The sequence below is a fragment of the Bombina bombina genome, unplaced genomic scaffold (genome assembly GCF_027579735.1).
Source record: "Bombina bombina isolate aBomBom1 unplaced genomic scaffold, aBomBom1.pri scaffold_557, whole genome shotgun sequence".
Lineage (NCBI taxonomy): Eukaryota > Metazoa > Chordata > Amphibia > Anura > Bombinatoridae > Bombina > Bombina bombina.
Window position 1 is genome coordinate 252406 of NW_026512149.1, and position 20575 is coordinate 272980.

The following is a 20575-nucleotide window of genomic DNA, read 5'->3' on the forward strand; positions in this document are numbered from 1 at the left end:
TTTAAACTAATTACACCTACTCTAAGCCCCCTAAAAAAAATAACAAAGCCCCCCAGATAAAAAAATAACAAAGCCAATCAGATTCAAGTTCAATCGGATTGGCTGATCCAATCAGCCAATCAGATTGAGCTCGCATTCTATTGGCTGTTCCGATCAGCCAATAGAATGCAAGCTCAATCTGATTGGCTGATTGGATCAGCCAGTCAGATTGAACTTGCATCTGATTGGCTGATTCAATCAGCCAATCAGATTTTTCCAACCTTAATTCCGATTGGCTGATAGAATCCTATCAGCCAATCGGAATTCGAGGGACGCCATCTTTGATGACGTCCCTTAAAGGAACCTTCATTCGTCGTCTAGTCGTCGGGAGAAGAGGATGTTCCGCGCCGGAGGTCTTAAGGATGGAGCCGCTCCTCGTCGGATGGATGAAGATAGAAGATGCCGCTTGGATGAAGATGTTTGCCGGTCCGGATCTCCTCTTCTTGCCGGATAGGATGAAGACTTTGGAGCCTCTTCTGGACCTCTTCTTGCCGGATAGGATGAAGACTTCGGACCCTCTTCTGGACGGATCGGTGATACCCGGCGTGGTGAAGATAAGGTAGGAAGATCTTCAGGGGCTTAGTGTTAGGTTTTTTAAGAGGGGTTTGGGTTAGATTAGGGGTATGTGGGTGGTGGGTTGTAATGTGGGGGGGGGTATTGTATGTTTTTTTACAGGCAAAAGAGCTGTTTTCTTTGGGGCATGCCCCGCAAAAGGCCCTTTTAAGGGCTGGTAAGGTAAAAGAGCTGTCTAATTTTTATTTTAGAATAGGGTAGGGCATTTTTTTATTGTGGGGGGCTTTGTTATTTTTTTAAGGGCTTAGAGTAGGTGTAATTAGTTTAAAATTCTTGTAATCTTTTTTTTATTTTTTGTAATTTAGTGGGGTTTTTTTTGTAATTTAGTGTTTGTTTTTGTAATTTAGTTTAGTTGATTTAATTGTAGATAATTGTAGGTAGTTTATTTAATTAATTTATTGATAGTGTAGTGTTAGGTTTAATTGTAACTTAGGTTAGGATTTATTTTACAGGTAATTTTGTAATTATTTTAACTAGGTAGCTATTAAATAGTTATTAACTATTTAATAGCTATTGTACCTAGTTAAAATAAATACAAAGTTGCCTGTAAAATAAATATTAATCCTAAAAAAGCTACAATATAATTATTATTTATATTGTAGCTATATTAGGGTTTATTTTACAGGTAAGTATTTAGCTTTAAATAGGATTAATTTATTTAATAAGATTTATTTTATTTCGTTAGATTTAAATTATATTTAATTTAGGGGGGTGTTAGTGTTAGGGTTAGACTTAGCTTTAGGGGTTAATACATTTATTAGAGTAGCGGCAAGGTCCGGTCGGCAGATTAGGGGTTAATACTTGAAGTTAGGTGTCGGCGATGTTAGGAAGGGCAGATTAAGGGTTAATAACATTTATTATAGGGTTTTTGAGTCGGGAGTGAGGCGGATTAGGGGTTAATACATTTATTATAGTAGCGGTGAAGTCCGGTCGGCAGATTAGGGGTTAATAAGTGTAGGTAGGTAGCGGCGACGTTGGGGGGGCAGATTAGGGGGTAATAAATATAATATAGGGGTCGGCGGTGTTAGGGGGCAGCAGATTAGGGGTACATAGGGATAACGTAGGTTGTGGCGGTGTACAGAGCAGCAGATTAGGGGTTAAAAATAATATGCAGGGGTCAGCGATAGCGGGGGCGGCAGATTAGGGGTTAATAAGTGTAAGGTTAGGGGTGTTTAGACTCGGGGTACATGTTAGGGTGTTAGGTGCAGACTTAGGAAGTGTTTCCCCATAGGAAACAATGGGGCTGCGTTAGGAGCTGAACGCTGCTTTTTGGTGTTGGGTTTTTTTTCAGCTCAAACTGCCCCATTGTTTCCTATGGGGGAATCGTGCACGAGCACATTTTTTAAGCTGGCCGCGTCCGTAAGCAACGCTGGTATTGAGAGTTGCAGTGGCGGTAAATTATGCTCTACGCTCCCTTTTTGGAGCCTAACGCAGCCCTTCTGAGATCTCTAAATACCAGCGTTGTTTAAAAGGTGCGGGGGGAAAAAAACACGCGTAGCTAATGCACCCCTTCTAACGCAAAACTCTAAATCTAGGCGAGAGGATTCTGCAATCTACCCCCAAAGTTTTCCATAACACAGGAAAATTAAGTTACAACTGCTACTCCTTAACTTGTTCGCCATACCGCGAATGTGCAGGGGGCGGCATTGCACAAGCATTTAAAAAAGAAATGCTTGTGCGATGTCAAATGTCAACAGCGTGTGCTGTCTACATTTAGCGATGTCGGGCAGACATAATAAATCTACCCCTATAGCTCTAAAATATGCAAATTATGCTCATTGTAATCAATATACCACAACAGCAGTTAAGGGTCTGCATGCCTCTTCTTTCCAAAGTTCCTAAACATTTTAAGTATACTGATTACACTTATTTCAATAATTAGGGAACAATTAATTGAAAATGTTCAATACTTCATTTGGCTCCATCAAAAGATTTAGCAGAACAAAACTGAGACTTGGTTCTGTGAACACTGGATCTGCATGGTTGGTTGATAAATCTAAAAACAAACTCTATCTTAATTAGCTTGTAACAGATTCCTATGAACAGAGTTATTATGACCAAAGAGAATTTTTTTTTCTACAGTTTATTAACTTATAAAATGAGCTGTTCAAAAATATTTTCTGAAACCCTGGCATCACAAGATGGCAGCTAACAGTTTCAATATTGCTGATAACTATACATTGGGCTCAGATTACAGATTTCATAGTTTTTAAAGTATGTGAGCTTTTATTAATATGTGATTTTAGCACAAATACAAATTTAACCCCTTATCCACCGACGACGTACAGGGTACATCGTACAAAAAACTTTGTACGTCGTCGGGTTTACAACGGTGGAAGCGATCTTGATTGCTTCCAGACGCTTTCAAGGTATTGCCGTGATGCCTCAATTATGAGGCATCACTGCAATACCTTTTTTGGCACACCGATGCAGAGAGAGACACTCTGTGGCCCCCCCCTGCATCACCCAGCGATGGTGCCGATCGTTGGTGGGTGGGAGCCATTGCAGGGAGGCGGTTGAGCAGCCCATCGCTGGAAAACTTCCGGCCAGCAGTGGGAAATTATTCTCGGGTGCGTGCGGGAGCGGTGGGGGGCGTGGGCGTGCACGCCCGCGATCTAACAAAATTAAAAAAATTGAAGTGGTGGGAGAGGGTGGTGGGTGGCAGAGGAGGGGGGGGAATACATTTTTTAAAGGGATCTGGGAGGGGGTATGGAGGGGGGGCAGCTACACTACAAAAAAAGTGGGGTTTATTTAAAAAAACAAAAAACAAATTAGTCAGTACCCAAAATTGTGGCAAATAGTTATTGGGGGGAGGGTTAGCTCTTTAGGGGGGATCAGGGAGGTTGGGGGCTAAGGGTGGATCCTACTCAGCAGAATATATTTTAAATTTTTTTGTAAACAAAGCCTTTTTGTTTTTTAGTACTGGCAGTACTGGTGTGGACAATTGTGGGGTGGGGGCAGGAAGAGAGCTGTTTGGGAGGGATCAGGGGGTGGGATGTGTCAGGTGGGCGGCTGATCTCTACACTAAAGCTAAAATGAACCCTTCAAGCTCCCTACAAGCTACCAAATTAACCCTGTCACTGCTGGGCATAAAACAAGTGTGGTGCGCAGCGGCATTTAGCGGCCTTCTAATTACCAAAAAGCAATGCTAAAGCCATATATGTCTGCTATTTCGGAACAAAGGGGATCCCAGAGAAGCATTTACAACTATTTATGCCGTAATTGCACAAGCTGTTTGTAATAATTTCAGTGAGAAACCCAAAGTTAGTGAAAAAGTGAAAATTTTTTTTTATTTGATCGAATTTGGCGGTGAAATGGTGGCATGAAATATATCAAAATGGGCCTAGATCAATACTTTGGGTTGTCTACTACACTACACTGTTTCCGGCGAGCCTGAAGGCTCACGTGGAAACAGATGTATTAGGCACCATACGGTGCTTAATAATTCGGCCCCATTGGGTGAGACATATATATATGTGTAGCCACCAATCAGCTGATCCTGAGCCTACTTAGGTATCCTTTTCAACAAAGGATACCAAGAGAACAAACCAAATTAGATAAGAGAGGTAAAGTTGTTTAAAATCACATGCTCTATCTAAATCATCAAAGACAAAAATTGGGTTCTGTGTCCCTTTAACCATTCAAAAAGTCTGAAAAGATGCCAATTAAAAGAGGGCAAATAGATTTTTAAAAAGTCAAGGCTGTTGCAATAGAAAACCATGTGCAAAGCTGCTTGGAAAGTGTTTTCTGGTTTATTTAAAGACTGCTAAGTTCAGAAAAAGAATAGCAGCACTCCAAAAATGATAATTACCAGTCCTTTATTGTAGCCAAAAGCACAAGTGAAGCAGCAACGTTTCGGACTACATGTCCTTCATCATGCTATACCTACATCACTTCCACTTCCTCCTTATATACCCAAAAGGTGCACACCCACCAAATCACAATTAACACTTAGTATGCCAAAACCTAACTTAACAATTTAGTGGCATATGCAAATATTCCAACGTTATTTTTCTAAAAATTACTTTATACAAGTTAATAACTTATTCATCTTATACAAAAGAAAGAAAAATGTTACACAGATAATTGGAGGACATCAAAATATATCAAGGAAATTCTGTCTACCTACAAATACAGAATAATTTTTGTTTTTATTTTTCTTGTTACTTATTAATAACAACACTATTACAAAAACACTATTTGACTGTCAGAGACAATATTACACACTAAATGCCAAAAATTTTATTTCTACAGGAAAATAGACAGATCATACTCTTTATTCATACCCATTGGTACTAGTGAGTTTAGAGTAAAGATCCAAAATGCCTCTCTCTGCTTGAGGTACTGCTCTCTATCACCTCCTCGCCTACAGGGAGAGATATGCTCTAATACTTGGAATCTCAATTGACTAACCCCATGTTGGGCCTTAGTCCCAATATAAATGTAATTTCTTTCATCTTGACCAAGATTTATATCGTTTGTTTAGGAGCATAAAATTAAAATCTTTCTTTGCATTGAAACATAATGAGGGGAGTGATATTCAATCAAATGATTCTGCTACTGATAATTTGAATACTGCAGGAATGCTAAGTATAAGGAAATTGCAATTGAGAATAAAAAAGAAATTTAACCCTCAATACTATCACAAGAGTGTAGATACCTTTATGTGCCAGGTTTATTCAGATGTTAACAGACTTAGAAAGAAATACAGTGGCATTGGTGCTAAGTATAGATATAGGACTACTAATTTTTCTAGAAAGGAAAGAGAGTGTCTATTAAATATTAAAAGGAACAACCAAATAATAATTAAATCTGCCGATAAGGGCGGGACCACAATTGTACAGAATAAAGAAGATTATATATCAGAAATATTACGCCAATTGTCAGATATAGATATTTATGAACCAATATCTTATAATCCTGTGTTTGCTGTTCAAAAAGAGCTTAACAAGTGTATTGATGTTGCAATTCATAAAGACATCATTGGTCCAGAGGAGAAAGAATTCTTGATCAATAAACATCCGAGAACACCTGTCATATATACACTTCATAAGGTGCTTAAAAATTTGACAAAACCACCAGGACGCCCCATTGTGGCAAGTGTTGACAGTGTGTTCTCGAATGTTTCAGTGTATTTAGATCAATTGTTGAGGAGATTTGTTGTTGAATCCCAATCATATATCAAGGATACAGGGGATTTTCTGAATAAATTAGAAAATATTTCTGTCCCTTTAAATTAGTGCATTCTGTACAGTATGGATGTTTCTAGCCTCTACACTTCCATCAGTCATGATGGGGGTGTGGGGGCTGTGAACAAGGTAATGGCTGATTCTAATTTATTCACTGTGGATGAGAAGGAGTTCATTTTAGAGCTGTTAGACATTATATTACGGTGTAATTATTTCCTATTTCAGGATCAGTTCTACATACAGAAACAGGGAACTGCAATGGGCTCCAATGTCGCCCCTACATATGCCAACATCTTTATGAGTATTTATGAAGAAAAATTGGTATATAATAATAATCTCTTTAAGGAATATGGCGCCACCTCGTGGCGCTATATTGACGATGTGTTTGGCATATGGCTGGGTGACATTGGAAGCCTATTGCAGTTTGTGGAGATTTTAAATTCCGCCACAGTGAATATAAAATTTACTTTGGTTCATAGTGAGGAGAGCTTAGCATTCCTAGATACTCTAGTGATTAAGGAAAATGGTAGAATGAAGGTGGATTTGTAGAAAAAGGAAACTGACAGAAATGATCTATTACTGGCAAGTAGTGCACATCCTCTGTCCTTGAGGAATTCCCTTCCCAAGAGTCAATTTATGAGGGTTCGCCGCATTGTGTCAGATGACAGAAAAAGTGAAGAAAGACTCAGGGAGATGGGTAATCTCTTTTTGGACAGAGGATATGATAAAGAATTGATTGATAAAGAGATTAGAAACACTATGAAGATTTCTAGAGATGATTTACTCAAACCACGAGTAAGAACTAAGGATAGAAATAAAGACATATTGGTTTTCGTTTCAGAATATAATGAATTGAGTACTCAGATTCAGAGAATTATTCATAGGCATTGGTATATTCTGAAGAATTGTAATCCAGGTATACCAGAGTTCCAGAATGTCCCTATGCCAGCTTATAAAAGAGGGATAAATTTAAGAGATACTCTGGTAAAGGCGGATATTGGCAGTGCCAAAACTGGTAGACAAGGGTACATTACAAAGAAACATCTAGGTTGTTACCCTTGCTTGGGATGTTCACATTGTAACAACATGATAAAGGGGCCAAATTTTGTACATCCTCAATCTGGAAAAAAAATTTGGATTAAAGAATTTTTAACATGTAATACTGACTTTGCGATATACCTCCTTGCCCGTGTGGCCTTATTTATATAGGTAAGACGACCCGCAGGGTTAGGCATAGGATCACCAAGCATAAGTCAAGTATTAGGAGAAATAATCTGAAATCACCAGTGGCCACTCATTTCATGGAGGCCCAACATGGGTTTAGTCAATTGAGATTCCAAGTATTAGAGCATATCTCTCCCTGTAGGCGAGGAGGTGATAGAGAGCAGTACCTCAAGCAGAGAGAGGCATTTTGGATCTTTACTCTAAACTCACTAGTACCAATGGGTATGAATAAATAGTATGATCTGTCTATTTTCCTGTAGAAATAAATTTTTTGGCATTTAGTGTGTAATATTGTCTCTGACAGTCAAATAGTGTTTTTGTAATAGTGTTGTTATTAATAAGTAACAAGAAAAATAAAAAACAAAAATTATTCTGTATTTGTAGGTAGACAGAATTTCCTTGATATATTTTGATGTCCTCCAATTATCTGTGTAACATTTTTCTTTCTTTTGTATAAGATGAATAAGTTATTAACTTGTATAAAGTAATTTTTAGAAAAATAACGTTGGAATATTTGCATATGCCACTAAATTGTTAAGTTAGGTTTTGGCATACTAAGTGTTAATTGTGATTTGGTGGGTGTGCACCTTTTGGGTATATAAGGAGGAAGTGGAAGTGATGTAGGTATAGCATGATGAAGGACATGTAGTCCGAAACGTTGCTGCTTCACTTGTGCTTTTGGCTACAATAAAGGACTGGTAATTATCATTTTTGGAGTGCTGCTATTCTTTTTCTGAACTTTGCATATGGATACAGGGTTGTGCAGTGCCCTGTTATAGTTTGCACCCAACTTTAACATTATTTTATTTAATGACTGCTGTCAGATTCTTTTTGTCATGTTTTTATAATTAAAATCTTTAATTTGACAGCCTTTTAAAAACCCATGCAAAACATTTCACAAAGTTCTTCTATACGAGTGGGATGCATTCAAAGATGTTTATCACAACCTTATTTCTAATACTTGATGTTAGAACATTATTATGGTATTTTAAGCTAACCTATCCACACTCCATTATTACTTAAAGGGACACTGAACCCAATTTTTTTCTTTCGATATTCAGATAGAGCATGCAATTTTAAGCAACTTTCTAATTTACACCTATTATCATTTTTTCTTTCTTTGTTCTCTTTCTATCTTTATTTGAAAAAGAATGAATCTAATCTTTTTTTTGTTTAGAACTCTGGACATCACTTTTTTATTGGTGAATGAATTTATCCACCAATCAGCAAGAACAACCCAGGTTGTTCACCAATAATGGGCCAGCATCTAAACTTACATTCTTACATTTCAAATAAAGATACCAAGAGAATGAAGAAAATGTGATAATAGGAGTAAATTAGAAAGTTGCTTACAATTTCATGCTCTATCTGAATCACGAAAGAAAAAATTTGGGTTCAGTGTCCCTTTAAACTTATTTTTAGGTTCTAAATATCTGATATCAATGGCTGCTATATACCAGTGTTGTAAAACACATTGGCCTATTTTTATACCACAAAAAAACAAAACCATTTTGACCCACATTTGCAGTACTTTCTTTTCCACTTTAGGACTAGATTACAAATGGATCGCTATTGTTTGCGCTTGTTGGAAATAGCACGAATATTACAAGTTGAAAGTAAATTTATTTGAGCGCAATTACAATTTACACTTGTCTATTACGAACTAATTAAAAGCTTGCGTAAAGGGTAGGGGAAAAAAAACAAAGTTCATTAAACACAACATAAATACTCTTAAAAGTATAGTTACACTCAAATAAACACTGTCTAAAAAAAGAATATTGTAAAAAATATATATAAAAAAGTTATAAGGGCTTAAAGATATATGTAAAAGACGTTAGTCTACAAAGGGCTTTAATATATATATATATATATATATATATATATATATATATATATATAAAATGTATAATGTACATACATATAGATGTCTAAATATGTGCATATATATATATGTAAAGAAGTGTGTACAAATGTATTTATGTATTTATTTGTGTGTTTATATGGAGCCCTTTGCAGTCAAATACCTGAAAACATGAAAAAACATTTTTATTCAATATTAATATTTTATAATTAAAGTTGGAAGTATTTAACTGTGAATGTACTGCAAATATTTTACATTCCAATCCAATGTTATTCACATAAGGGAATATGTTCTAAGTATTTTTAAATAGATATTCCTATATATATATATATATATATATATATATATATATATATATATATATATATATATATATATATATATATATATATATATATATATATATATATATATATACATATATAGGTATATATATATATATATATATATATATATATTAATTTAAGAATAAATAGAATATAGTCTTCTATGTGAAGAACATTGGAATATAAAATATTCATAATTCATGTCGTATTTAGCTGTCCTGAATAAACGTTATAAGTATGGACGTTAGGTATTATGTTAATGCAGTCACTATATCTGAATTCCAACTCTTTGTTTGTGTCGGGTTTTGCTCTTGCGCAAGCTTTTCTTTTACTTTTAACCTGTAATATGCGCACTATCTGACACAAGCAAAAAGTTTACCACTAGCAAAGTTAACGCACGAACAGGAGCACTGAATAACACTACACTCTTAATCTACCCCTTAATTTGTTTTGCTCTAAATGTATACAAGCCTCCCAACATTTCACAGAGGCTTTTAGGGACAGGGAGCTGAGGGGGCCATTTTTTTCTGTGTGAAACCACAGCAGTAGGTGTGGGAAAGGGTCTGTCATGGACGGATTTGGGCAGAGTTTGTGTGTTATTAGGGTCTGTTGCAGTCTCTGGAGACTGGTACACTTAACTAAATTAATTTTGCTTATATAGTAGCAATGTAAGGTATGATCTGTTTGCAGATGTTTATGTCACATGAGGTTAGCTTCTGGTGATCCTATAACTACACAGTGGAGCATTCAAATATACTGTAAATTATTACAAACGTATAACTTCCCATTTCTCTTGTTAAGTGTATCCAGTCCACGGATCATCCATTACTTATGGGATATTAACTCCTCCCCAACAGGAAGTGCAAGAGGATTCACCCAGCAGAGCTGCTATATAGCTCCTCCCCTAACTGCCATTACCAGTCATTCTCTTGCACCCAACGAATAGATAGGATGTGTGAGAGGACTGTGGTGATTATACTTAGTTTCATACCTTCAATCAAAAGTTTGTTATTTTATAATAGCACCGGAGTGTGTTATTCCTTCTCTTGTAGAATTTGAAGAAGAATCTACTTGAGTTTTTCTATGATTTTAGCCGGAGTAGTTAAGATCATATTGCTGTTTCTCGGCCATCTGAGGAGAGGTAAACTTCAGATCAGGGGACAGCGGGCAGATTAATCTGCAAAGAGGTATGTAGCAGCTTATTATTTTCTGACAATGGAATTGATGAGAATATTCTGCCATACCGATATAATGTAAACTCAGCCTTAAATGCAGTAGCAGCAACTGGTATCAGGCTGTCATGTATGTATATTTTACACTTCAGTATTCTGGGGAATGGCACTTCACTGGAATTATACTGTATGCATAAAACTTTAGCCTAATTTGCAGGGACTAGCAACAGGCTTTTTAATAACACTCAATTTATTAATGTTAAACGTTTTTTGCTGGCATGTAAAATCGTTTAATTTTCTGAGGTACTGGGTGAAAAAATGTTTTGGGCACTATTTTTTTCCACTTGGCAGTCGTTTTATTTAATTTATGACAGTTTACTGATCTCTCTCACTGTTATGTGTGAGGGGGAGATTCAGTCAGAAGTTTATTGTCTTCCCTGCATGATCCGGTTCATCTCTACAGAACACAGGGGTCTTCAAAACTTGTTTTGAGGGAGGTAATCACTCACAGCAGAGCTGTGAGATTGTAGTTGACTGTGATAAAAAAAACGTTTATTTCTGTATTATTTTTTTTTTCTGCTATCAGGGTTAGTTATCCTTTGCTAATGGGAGCAATCCTTTGCTAAAATTGTGTTTTTTACAAAGATTTGATGCTATAACTTTTCAGTTTATTAATTTTCAACTGTCATAACTTTTTCTGTGCTTCTTATAGGCACAGTACGTTTTCATATTATAGTAAATTACTTGAAAAGTATTTCCAAGTTGCTAGTTTATTTGCTAGTGTGTTAAACATGTCTGATTCAGAGGAAGATATCTGTGCTATATGTGCTAAAGCCAAAGTGGAGCCCAATAGAAATTTATGTACTAACTGTATTGATGCTACTTTAAATAAAAGTGAATCTGTACAAATTGAACATATTTCACCAAACAACGAGGGGAGAGTTATGCCGACTAACTCGCCTCACGTGTCAGTACCTGCATCTCCCGCTCGGGAGGTGCGTGATATTGTAGCGCCGAGTACATCTGGGCGGCCATTACAAATCACATTACAGGATATGGCTACTGTTATGACTGAAGTTTTGGCTAAATTACCAGAACTAAGAGGTAAGCGTGATCACTCTGGGGTGAGAACAGAGTGCGCTGATAATATTAGGGCCATGTCAGACACTGCGTCACAATTTGCAGAACATGAGGACGGAGAGCTTCATTCTGCGGGTGACGGTTCTGATCCAAACAAACTGGATTCAGATATTTCAAATTTTAAATTTAAGCTGGAAAACCTCTGTGTATTACTAGGGGAGGTGTTAGCGGCTCTGAATGATTGTAACACAGTTGCAATACCAGAGAAAATGTGTAGGTTGGATAAATATTTTGCGGTACCCGGCGAGTACTGACGTTTTTCCTATACCTAAGAGACTTACTGAAATTGTTACTAAGGAGTGGGATAGACCCGGTGTGCCGTTCTCACCCCCTCCGATATTTAGAAAGATGTTTCCAATAGACGCCACCACACGGGACTTATGGCAAACGGTCCCTAAGGTGGAGGGAGCAGTTTCTACTTTAGCTAAGCGTACCACTATCCCGGTGGAGGATAGCTGTGCCTTTTCAGATCCAATGGATAAAAAGTTAGAGGGTTACCTTAAGAAAATGTTTGTTCAACAAGGTTTTATATTGCAACCTCTTGCATGCATTGCGCCTGTCACGGCTGCAGCAGCATTTTGGTTTGAGTCTCTGGAAGAGACACTTGAATCAGCTCCATTAGATGAGATTACACACAAGCTTAAAGCCCTTAAGTTAGCTAACTCATTTATTTCAGATGCCGTAGTACATTTAACTAAACTTACGGCTAAGAATTCTGGATTCGCCATTCAGGCACGCAGAGCACTGTGGCTAAAATCCTGGTCAGCTGACGTTACTTCTAAATCTAAATTGCTTAATATACCTTTCAAAGGGCAGACCTTATTCGGGCCCGGGTTGAAAGAAATTATCGCTGACATTACAGGAGGTAAAGGCCATGCCCTGCCTCAAGACAGAGCCAAACCTAAGGCTAGACAGTCTAATTTTCGTTCCTTTCGTAATTTCAAAGCAGGAGCAGCATCAACTTCCTCTGCACCAAAACAGGAAGGAGCTGTTGCTCGCTACAGACAAGGCTGGAGACCTAACCAGTCCTGGAACGAGGGTAAGCAGGCCAGGAAACCTGCTGCTGCCCCTAAGACAGCATGAATCGAGGGCCCCCGATCCGGGAACGGATCTAGTGGGGGGCAGACTTTCTCTCTTCGCCCAGGCTTGGGCAAGAGATGTCCAGGATCCCTGGGCGTTAGAGATCATATCTCAGGGATACCTTCTAGACTTCAAATTCTCTCCCCCAAGAGGGAGATTTCATCTGTCAAGGTTGTCAACAAACCAAATAAAGAAAGAGGCGTTTCTACGCTGCGTACAAGATCTTTTATTAATGGGAGTGATCCATCCGGTTCCGCGGTCGGAACAAGGACAAGGGTTTTACTCAAATCTGTTTGTGGTTCCCAAAAAAAGAGGGAACTTTCAGGCCAATCTTGGATTTAAAGATCCTAAACAAATTCCTAAGAGTTCCATCGTTCAAAATGGAAACTATTCGGACATTTTTACCCATGATCCAAAAGGGTCAGTACATGACCACAGTGGATTTAAAGGATGCTTACCTTCACATACCGATTCACAAAGATCATTACCGGTATCTAAGGTTTGCCTTTCTAGACAGGCATTACCAGTTTGTAGCTCTTCCATTCGGATTGGCTACGGCTCCGAGAATCTTCACAAAGGTTCTGGGTGCTCTTCTGGCGGTACTAAGACCGCGAGGAATTGCGGTAGCTCCGTACCTAGACGACATTCTGATACAAGCTTCAAGCTTTCAAACTGCCAAGTCTCATACAGAGTTAGTACTGGCATTTCTAAGGTCGCATGGATGGAAGGTGAACGAAAAGAAGAGTTCTCTCTTTCCACTCACAAGAGTTCCCTTCTTGGGGACTCTTATAGATTCTGTAGAAATGAAGATTTACCTGACAGAAGACAGGTTAACAAAGCTTCAAAATGCATGCCGTGTCCTTCATTCCATTCAACACCCGTCAGTAGCTCAATGCATGGAGGTGATCGGCTTAATGGTAGCAGCAATGGACATAGTACCCTTTGCACGCCTACATCTCAGACCGCTGCAATTGTGCATGCTAAGTCAGTGGAATGGGGATTACTCAGACTTGTCCCCTACTCTGAATCTGGATCAAGAGACCAGAAATTCTCTTCTATGGTGGCTTTCTCGGCCACATCTGTCCAGGGGGATGCCATTCAGCAGGCCGGACTGGACAATTGTAACAACAGACGCCAGCCTACTAGGTTGGGGCGCTGTCTGGAATTCTCTGAAGGCTCAGGGACAATGGAATCAGGAGGAGAGTCTCCTACCAATAAACATTCTGGAATTGAGAGCAGTTCTCAATGCCCTTCTGGCTTGGCCCCAGTTAACAACTCGGGGGTTCATCAGGTTTCAGTCGGACAACATCACGACTGTAGCTTACATCAACCATCAGGGAGGGACAAGAAGCTCCCTAGCAATGATGGAAGTATCAAAGATAATTCGCTGGGCAGAGTCTCACTCTTGCCACCTGTCAGCAATCCACATCCCGGGAGTGGAGAACTGGGAGGCGGATTTCTTAAGTCGTCAGACTTTTCATCCGGGGGAGTGGGAACTTCATCCGGAGGTCTTTGCCCAAATACTTCGACGTTGGGGCAAACCAGAGATAGATCTCATGGCGTCTCGACAGAACGCCAAGCTTCCTCGTTACGGGTCCAGATCCAGGGATCCGGGAGCGGTTCTGATAGATGCTTTGACAGCACCTTGGACCTTCGGGATGGCTTATGTGTTTCCACCCTTCCCGATGCTTCCTCGATTGATTGCCAGAATCAAACAGGAGAGAGCATCAGTTATTCTAATAGCGCCTGCATGGCCACGCAGGACTTGGTATGCAGATCTAGTGGACATGTCATCCTGTCCACCTTGGTCGCTACCTCTGAAACAGGACCTTCTGATCCAGGGTCCCTTCAAACATCAAAATCTAATTTCTCTGAAGCTGACTTTGAACGCTTGATTTTATCAAAACGTGGTTTTTCTGAGTCAGTTATTGATACCTTAATACAGGCTAGGAAGCCTGTTACCAGAAAGATTTACCATAAGATATGGCGCAAATACTTATATTGGTGCGAATCCAAGAGTTACTCATGGAGTAAGGTTAGGATTCCGAGGATATTGTCTTTTCTACAAGAAGGTTTAGAAAAGGGTTTATCCGCTAGTTCCTTAAAGGGACAGATTTCAGCTCTGTCCATTCTTTTACACAAACGTCTGTCAGAAGTTCCGGACGTTCAAGCTTTTTGTCAGGCTTTAGCTAGGATCAAGCCTGTGTTTAAAACTGTTGCTCCACCATGGAGTTTGAACTTAGTTCTTAATGTTTTACAGGGGGTTCCGTTTGAACCCCTTCATTCCATTGATATCAAGTTGTTATCTTGGAAAGTTCTGTTTTTAATGGCGATTTCCTCGGCTCGAAGAGTCTCTGAGTTATCTGCCTTACATTGTGATTCTCCTTATCTGATTTTTCATTCAGACAAGGTAGTTCTGCATACTAAACCTGGGTTCCTACCTAAGGTGGTCACTAACAGGAATATCAATCAAGAGATTGTGGTTCCATCTTTGTGTCCTAATCCTTCTTCGAAAAAGGAACGTCTGCTACACAATCTAGATGTAGTCCGTGCCCTGAAATTTTATCTACAGGCAACTAAGGATTTTCGACAAACGTCTTCCCTGTTTGTCGTTTATTCTGGTCAGAGGAGAGGTCAAAAAGCTTCGGCTACCTCTCTCTCCTTTTGGCTTCGTAGCATAATACGGTTAGCCTATGAGACTGCTGGACAGCAGCCTCCTGAAAGAATTACAGCACATTCTACTAGAGCTGTGGCTTCCACTTGGGCCTTTAAGAATGAGGCTTCTGTTGAACAGATTTGCAAGGCTGCAACTTGGTCTTCTCTTCATACTTTTTCCAAATTTTACAAATTTGACACTTTTGCTTCTTCGGAGGCTGTTTTTTTTGGGAGAAAGGTTCTTCAGGCAGTGGTTCCTTCCGTATAAAGAGCCTGCCTGTCCCTCCCGTCATCCGTGTACTTTAGCTTTGGTATTGGTATCCCATAAGTAATGGATGATCCGTGGACTGGATACACTTAACAAGAGAAAACATAATTTATGCTTACCTGATAAATTTATTTCTCTTGTAGTGTATCCAGTCCACGGCCCGCCCTGTCACTTTAAGGCAGGTCATTTTTCCATTAAACTACAGTCACCACTGCACCCTATGGTTTTCCTTTCTCTGCATGTTTTCGGTCGAATGACTGGTAATGGCAGTTAGGGGAGGAGCTATATAGCAGCTCTGCTGGGTGAATCCTCTTGCACTTCCTGTTGGGGAGGAGTTAATATCCCATAAGTAATGGATGATCCGTGGACTGGATACACTACAAGAGAAATAAATTTATCAGGTAAGCATAAATTATGTTTTTATTGTTCCAGTTCCTACATTTGCCCTCCTACTGTATCCTAACTCTCTTCACCTAAACCCCTTCCTAAGCTCCCTCCTTCATACTTCTAGGTTTAATTAGAAAAGTTTAGCGCTGCAGAATCTGTTGGCGCTCTACAAATAACCGATAATAAAAAGTTTACGTTTTTACTTACACTGTGTTCTTACTAAAGTTTAAAAGCAAGCACAGTATAAAAAAGTGAATTTCATGTCACTTAAAGGGACAGTCTACCTTAGAATTGTTATTGTTTTAAAAGATAAATAATCCCTTTATTACCCATTCCCCAGTTTTGCATAAACAACACAGTTATATTAATATACTTTTTACCTCTGTGATTACCTTCTATCTAGGAACCTTTTTCCAGCCCCCTGATCACATGACTGTGACTGTTTATTATCTATTGTCTTGCATTTAGTATTGTTTTGTGCTAAATCTTAAATAACCCCCTGTGCCTGAAAACAGTGTTATCTATTTGGCCCACGTGTACTTTCTGTCTCTGTGTTGAAAAGAGATTTAAAAAGCCTGTGATAAGAGGCAGCCCTCAAAGGCTTAGAAATTAGCATATGAGCCTACCTATGTTTAGTTTAAACTAAGAATACCAAGAGAAAAAAGCAAATTTGATGATAAAAGTAAATTGGAAAGTTGATTAAAATTAAAAGTCCCATCTGAATAATGAAAGTTTAATTAATACTAGACTGTCCCTTTAAATAAAAAAAAAAAACTGAAGTTAATGCAAACATAAATTACCGCCATATACTAAATGTGATATTAAAGTTAATTAAAATCTCATTGCATTTACTTAGGTCAGGAGTATCCAGCTGTGGTTGAATTTGCTCCCTTCCAAAAGATTTCCAAAAAGAAACTGAAGAAAAAAGACACAAAGTCTGGAAGCATTGTAGAAGGCAAGTATTTATGTTTCTAGGAAGCTAATATAATACTCATAGTGACCGGTTGTAAGCTGATTATTCCTTGGGTTGTAAACTATCTAGGTAGACGGACCCTTTATTCAAATAATGCTATTATTGTTATTAATAATAATAGTAATACATAATTTGCAAGTTCTTTTTGAATGGCCTTTAGTTAATGTGGCCAGGTTTCTCTTGTTCACATGTGTTTCAGAAAACCCTTTTACAATATTTAATTTTTATGGCGCAGATTTCATAGCAGCTGAACTCTTTTAATTCTGTAAACGAAGTCTCAGAGAGATTTGAGCTGCCTTCCATAGAAAGCAATGAAGCTCTATGGGATAGAGAATTTCACAGGGGAGAGTAAGGTTAACAAGGGAGCACCTGAGAGATTCCTCCCATAAAGCTTTCCACTCAGATGAGATGATCTAAAATGATCCTCCATCACTGCAAGATCTCTCACAAGATTCTAGAAAGGCAGATTTTGCTATTCTTCTCTAAGGAGCATTCCCTGCATTTATATATGTGAAGGAGATATAACCCCAGTGCAATATAGCACTGCATGGCATGATAGTTTTGTTACATTTACACTTTGTGCTTTCTGTCTATTGTTGCTTTAGACTTCATATTGGATCCTTTAAGTTTTATTACATTTATGTCTTACACGTTCTGTTTTGTATTTCAATGCAATTAGATTCGGTATACAGAAGTGATTTTACAAATTGTGTCTGTCTTACTTTAACACATTAGGATCATATTTGTATAGTTTTGTGTATCTTTTACAAATGACATTGCACTTTGTATTTGCTCTGTGTAAAATAAAACTGACCGTTTCAGAAAGTGGGAGGGGCAGTGGAGTTCCCTGGGCTGAACAGGTTACATCCCGGGGTATGTCTGAAGCTCCCTTACAATTCTCATGATATGCTTTAAGCATTTTACATCAGAAGTCTCACTGATTTATCTTGCCAGCTGTATGCAGGTGAAGATTGCTCAAAATTCACAATTCACTTATTTAACAGACAGAAATGTAATGTATACTAAACTAGAGGCAAATACAGGTTAAATTATTGTGAAAACATTTCAGTTTATTTTGTATTTGCTGAAAACTTAGGCCTAGATTTGGAGTTCGGCGGTAAAAGGGCTGTTAACGCTCCGCAGGCTTTTTCTCTTGTTAAGTGTATCCAGTCCACGGATCATCCATTACTTATGGGATATTAACTCCTCCCCAACAGGAAGTGCAAGAGGATTCACCCAGCAGAGCTGCTATATAGCTCCTCCCCTAACTGCCATTACCAGTCATTCTCTTGCACCCAACGAATAGATAGGATGTGTGAGAGGACTGTGGTGATTATACTTAGTTTCATACCTTCAATCAAAAGTTTGTTATTTTATAATAGCACCGGAGTGTGTTATTCCTTCTCTGGTAGAATTTGAAGAAGAATCTACCTGAGTTTTTCTATGATTTTAGCCGGAGTAGTTAAGATCATATTGCTGTTTCTCGGCCATCTGAGGAGAGGTAAACTTCAGATCAGGGGACAGCGGGCAGATTAATCTGCAAAGAGGTATGTAGCAGCTTATTATTTTCTGACAATGGAATTGATGAGAAAATTCTGCCATACCGATATAATGTAAACTCAGCCTTAAATGCAGTAGCAGCAACTGGTATCAGGCTGTCATGTATGTATATTTTACACTTCAGTATTCTGGGGAATGGCACTTCACTGGAATTATACTGTATGCATAAAACTTTAGCCTAATTTGCAGGGACTAGCAACAGGCTTTTTAATAACACTCAATTTATTAATGTTAAACGTTTTTTGCTGGCATGTAAAATCGTTTAATTTTCTGAGGTACTGGGTGAAAAAATGTTTTGGGCACTATTTTTTTCCACTTGGCAGTCGTTTTATTTAATTTATGACAGTTTACTGATCTCTCTCACTGTTATGTGTGAGGGGGAGGGGCCTTTTTTGGTGCTTTTGCTACGCATCAAATAATTCAGTCAGAAGTTTATTGTCTTCCCTGCATGATCCGGTTCATCTCTACAGAACTCAGGGGTCTTCAAAACTTGTTTTGAGGGAGGTAATCACTCACAGCAGAGCTGTGAGATTGTAGTTGACTGTGATAAAAAAAAAACGTTTATTTCTGTATTTTTTTTTTTTTTTTTTTCTGCTATCAGGGTTAGTTATCCTTTGCTAATGGGAGCAATCCTTTGCTAAAATTGTGTTTTTTACAAAGATTTGATGCTATAACTTTTCAGTTTATTAATTTTCAACTGTCATAACTTTTTCTGTGCTTCTTATAGGCACAGTACGTTTTCATATTATAGTAAATTACTTGAAAAGTATTTCCAAGTTGCTAGTTTATTTGCTAGTGTGTTAAACATGTCTGATTCAGAGGAAGATATCTGTGCTATATGTGCTAAAGCCAAAGTGGAGCCCAATAGAAATTTATGTACTAACTGTATTGATGCTATTTTAAATAAAAGTCAATCTGTACAAATTGAACATATTTCACCAAACAACGAGGGGAGAGTTATGCCGACTAACTCGCCTCACGTGTCAGTACCTGCATCTCCCGCTCGGGAGGTGCGTGATATTGTAGCGCCGAGTACATCTGGACGGCCATTACAAATCACATTACAGGATATGGCTACTGTTATGACTGAAGTTTTGGCTAAATTACCAGAACTAAGAGGTAAGCGTGATCACTCTGGGGTGAGAACAGAGTGCGCTGATAATATTAGGGCCATGTCAGACACTGCGTCACAATTTGCAGAACATGAGGACGGAGAGCTTCATTCTGCGGGTGACGGTTCTGATCCAAACAAACTGGATTCAGATATTTCAAATTTTAAATTTAAGCTGGAAAACCTCCGTGTATTACTAGGGGAGGTGTTAGCGGCTCTGAATGATTGTAACACAGTTGCAATACCAGAGAAAATGTGTAGGTTGGATAAATATTTTGCGGTACCGGCGAGTACTGACGTTTTTCCTATACCTAAGAGACTTACTGAAATTGTTACTAAGGAGTGGGATAGACCCGGTGTGCCGTTCTCACCCCCTCCGATATTTAGAAAGATGTTTCCAATAGACGCCACCACACGGGACTTATGGCAAATGGTCCCTAAGGTGGAGGGAGCAGTTTCTACTTTAGCTAAGCGTACCACTATCCCGGTGGAGGATAGCTGTGCCTTTTCAGATCCAATGGATAAAAAGTTAGAGGGTTACCTTAAGAAAATGTTTGTTCAACAAGGTTTTATATTGCAACCTCTTGCATGCATTGCGCCTGTCACAGCTGCAGCAGCATTTTGGTTTGAGTCTCTGGAAGAGACACTTGAATCAGCTCCATTAGATGAGATTACACACAAGCTTAAAGCCCTTAAGTTAGCTAACTCATTTATTTCAGATGCCGTAGTACATTTAACTAAACTTACGGCTAAGAATTCCGGATTCGCCATTCAGGCACGCAGAGCACTGTGGCTAAAATCCTGGTCAGCTGACGTTACTTCTAAATTGCTTAATATACCTTTCAAAGGGCAGACCTTATTCGGGCCCGGGTTGAAAGAAATTATCGCTGACATTACAGGAGGTAAAGGCCATGCCCTGCCTCAAGACAGAGCCAAACCTAAGGCTAGACAGTCTAATTTTCGTTCCTTTCGTAATTTCAAAGCAGGAGCAGCATCAACTTCCTCTGCACCAAAACA

The 20575-nt window shown here is 38.6% G+C and overlaps 1 protein-coding gene across 1 annotated transcript in view; it reads left to right on the plus strand.

Moving 5' to 3' along the window:
* The window catches only part of LOC128644145 (uncharacterized), a gene marked incomplete at its 3' end in the record, with an annotated part of 268123 nt that overhangs the window by 196181 nt on the left and 51367 nt on the right, over positions 1–20575 (plus strand). Inside the window, exon 6 of the mRNA XM_053696855.1 lies at positions 16771–16869. Within this exon, the coding sequence (XP_053552830.1) occupies positions 16771–16869 (99 nt within the window). The remainder of the gene's footprint in view (positions 1–16770; positions 16870–20575) is intronic.